The sequence below is a fragment of the Cavia porcellus genome, unplaced genomic scaffold, assembly GCF_034190915.1.
Source record: "Cavia porcellus strain 051 isolate PalLab524CR breed Dunkin Hartley unplaced genomic scaffold, mCavPor4.1 scaffold_23, whole genome shotgun sequence".
Lineage (NCBI taxonomy): Eukaryota > Metazoa > Chordata > Mammalia > Rodentia > Caviidae > Cavia > Cavia porcellus.
The window spans coordinates 35,308,882-35,311,829 of NW_026947506.1; the positions used below are offsets into that span (position 1 = coordinate 35,308,882).

At 62.7% G+C, this 2,948-nt stretch overlaps 1 protein-coding gene across 1 annotated transcript; it reads left to right on the plus strand.

Annotated features, from left to right (window-relative positions):
- The first annotated feature begins 210 nt into the window (after positions 1-210).
- Grifin (galectin-related inter-fiber protein) lies at positions 211-1,545 on the plus strand. Its single transcript, NM_001173083.1, has 5 exons — positions 211-226; positions 508-587; positions 674-833; positions 1,059-1,225; positions 1,424-1,545. Exons 1-5 carry the CDS (start codon positions 215-217, stop codon positions 1,437-1,439), a joined length of 435 nt encoding a protein of 144 aa, NP_001166554.1. The 5' UTR covers positions 211-214; the 3' UTR covers positions 1,440-1,545.
- Positions 1,546-2,948: the final 1,403 nt, after the last annotated feature.

Consider the following 2,948-nt stretch of genomic DNA (forward strand, 5'->3'; position numbering starts at 1 on the left):
TTTTTTTTTTTTCCTGATGCTGGGGATAACCCAGGCCCAGAGAATGGAGAACGGGTCCCTTATTGTGCAGCTACACCCACCCCAGCCCCCGAATCCAGAGAAGGGGAGCGTGGAGGGGACGTGGCCCCTGGGGGCAGGGCTGCTGTGCCCCGCCCAGCCCAGCCGGCCTATATCCCTGCCCCTGACCAGCCGCAGTCCTCCTGGTGGTGGGGCAATGGCCGTGCAGGTGGGTGAGAGCCTGAGCAGGGCTGGGTGGTGTGGGGCTCCCAGGCTGGTTGTGCTCCTCCCTTCTGGTGCCCATTAGACCCCAGCAGCAGGGATACAGGGGCAAAGGTCCCCCCAGAGCTGCTGCCGAGCAGGCTCATCCCATTCCCACCGTTGCCATGAGGAGGACATTCAGAGGTACATAGTCCCAGGCAGGGTCACACAGGGGAGTGCGTGGCTGGGGCTGGGGAGGGGAGGAGGCCACAGCCCCACAGGGCTCTGACCCCTTGTTTCTCTCTTCAGTTTGAAGCCTTCTGTGCAGGGGGCCTGGCCCCTGGCTGGAGCCTCATGGTCCAGGGGCAGGCGGACTCCAGCGAGGACAAGTAAGGGACACTGCTATCTCCTCCTGGGCCTCGGGCTGGGACTTTCCAGCCCTGAACTGGCTTTGTGACCTACACTGTGTCTCCAGGTTTGAGATCAACTTCTTGTCTGAAACAGGAGACATCGCCTTCCACATCAAGCCCCGATTCTCCAGCGCCACGGTGGTGGGAAATGCCTTCCAGGGCGGCCGGTGGGGCGAGGAGGAGGTGTCCAGTGTCTTCCCACTGGCCCTGGGGGAGCCCTTTGAGGTGACAGGGGCCTGGGTGGGGCCTGATGGAGGGTGATAGGGACAGGAGGCTGGGAAGGAGGGGGTTCCTGGAGGCCAGCTCCACAGTTTACCCTTCCTGGTAAGTCTCCCCCAGCCTCGGTCTCCCCATTTGTGCCATGGGATGCTCACACCTGGGCACCAGCTCCTTCCTTCTGGGAGAAAGGAGCTGGCAGCTGGCCTGAGGATGACTCTACCACTTGGCCAGATGGAAATCAGCTCAGATGGGGAGCATTTCCACGTCTACGCCCAGGAGCACAAGGTCCTGCAGTTCCCCCACCGCCAGAGACCGCTGGCCGCCATCACCAGGGTGCGGGTGCTGAGTGACCACCGTCTGGCCCAGGTGGAGCTGGCCAAGCGCAGCCTGAGCTGGGGGTAATGTCCTTCTCTGTCCCTCTCTGTCCCCCTGTAGGGACCTCCTGAGGATGGGCAGGGGCTGTCGCCTGGCCTTCCTTCCCACCCCTCTCCCAGCTGGCCTCCCACATCTGGCCACGGGAAGTCACCGTCCTAACATCCGGTCCAGATCTGTGCCCTGGTGGCCGGGTCTGAGGTGTGTCCTTTGGGTGTTTGCAGGGACGGGAGCTACTGAGCGGAGCCTGCACCCTGAGATGAGCCTTGGCTGGTTCCCCGTCCAGGGTGCCTTGGGCCTCCTCCCACACCCGGCCAGACCTTCAATAAAATGCTAACTAACTGCAGGTGCTTTGCTGGCTGTTGTAGGTGGGAACTGGCCTGGAAAGATCCACCACGGCAAGGGGCTCGGGTCCCTGGTGCCTACACCCCAGGTGCCACCTGACCCCTACCTTGTTCTCAGGATACCATGTCCCTGCAGGAAGGCTCCTGGCCATGGCCAACTCCCAGCAGGGCCCAGGGCCAGTCCTTGACAGAGTCCTGGGTCCCTTGGGGATCCCTGGGGCTCAATCAGGGTGGGAGAAGGGTGGCTCTGGGTGGAGGATGGGCTGGCCCCACCCTGCCTGGGCCAGGATGTCACCTGGGAAGCCCCAAAGCATCCTCCTCCCCCTCTTCCTGTTGGGGCCTTTCCTGTTTCCCCTCGTCCACCTGGAAGCGAACGTGCTCCTGCCCCAGTCTCCTCCTGTGGGGAATCCAGGGGGAGGAGGGGCGGCGGGGGCAGCTCGGAGCCTCAAACAGAGCTGAGCTCAGCAAAGAAGATCCTGACTCTGCCCCTGCTGTGTGGTGTTGGGCAAGTCCCTCGGTCTCTGAGCCTGTCCAGCATCATCCTTGGAGAGTAATGGCTTGCCCCTCTCTGTGAGAGGGCTCAGGCTTCAGACCACAGTCCTGGAGCCCTGGAGCCCTGGAGTGGCCGTGACCTCATGGCTCGCACCTGGACAGGTTTCCTGTGGTTTCCGTGCCTGTGAGCGAAACTCCTATCCTTTACCTATCACCTGTCCACTTATCTACCTGCCTTCCTGCCATCTGTCTCCATTCAGCCGTCCTGTCACAGCTGGTCGGGCTGTTTGACTGTCAGTGTCCCGAACCTAAAGTGAGCGCGTGGCCCATGACCACACAGGCAGAGTGGAAGATGAAGCAGCCAGGACTTTGGAACAGTGGGCTGGCCTGAGTCCCGGCTCTGCCCCTCTGTGTGAGACGCAGGTGACCCCTCTGAGGGGTCTGACCGCCTCTGACTTCTGGGGCTTCTGTCACAGGGGAGCGACCACAGCCCTGGGCTCACAGGGATAATTCAGGCCAAGTGCTGGGGTGATGGCTGGCACGCGTCTCAGTGTCACTGCTGTGTCATCCCCAGATGTGTGGCTGGTTTTACAGGTGGGAAACTGAGGCCAGGGTGGGGCCTTGCTGCTCTCCAGACTGGGGGAGACACATGGGGCCCCCAGCCGGCGCCCAGCCCCAGGTGAGACAATGGCTGCCCCAGATTCCAGCTGCGCAGCCTCCTTCCTGTCTCCATTCCCTCACTGCCTCGGTGTCCAGCCCAGCTGGCCAGGAGCCCCTTCCTGCCAGAGGCCTCGCCTTTGTGTCAGCCTGGCTGGTCCATGGATGTCCTAGCTCCCGGGGCCAGGCACTGGCTTCGTGGTTGGCCAGTTTCCCTGCAGGCACCCCAACCAGTGCAACTGCCTCCCCAGGAGCA

Coding starts and splice junctions, on each gene's coding strand:
- Grifin (NM_001173083.1), top strand. Junction 588..673: donor GCGGACTCCAGCGAGGACAA/GTAAGGGACACT, acceptor CTGTGTCTCCAG/GTTTGAGATCAACTTCTTGT. Junction 834..1,058: donor CCCTGGGGGAGCCCTTTGAG/GTGACAGGGGCC, acceptor CCACTTGGCCAG/ATGGAAATCAGCTCAGATGG.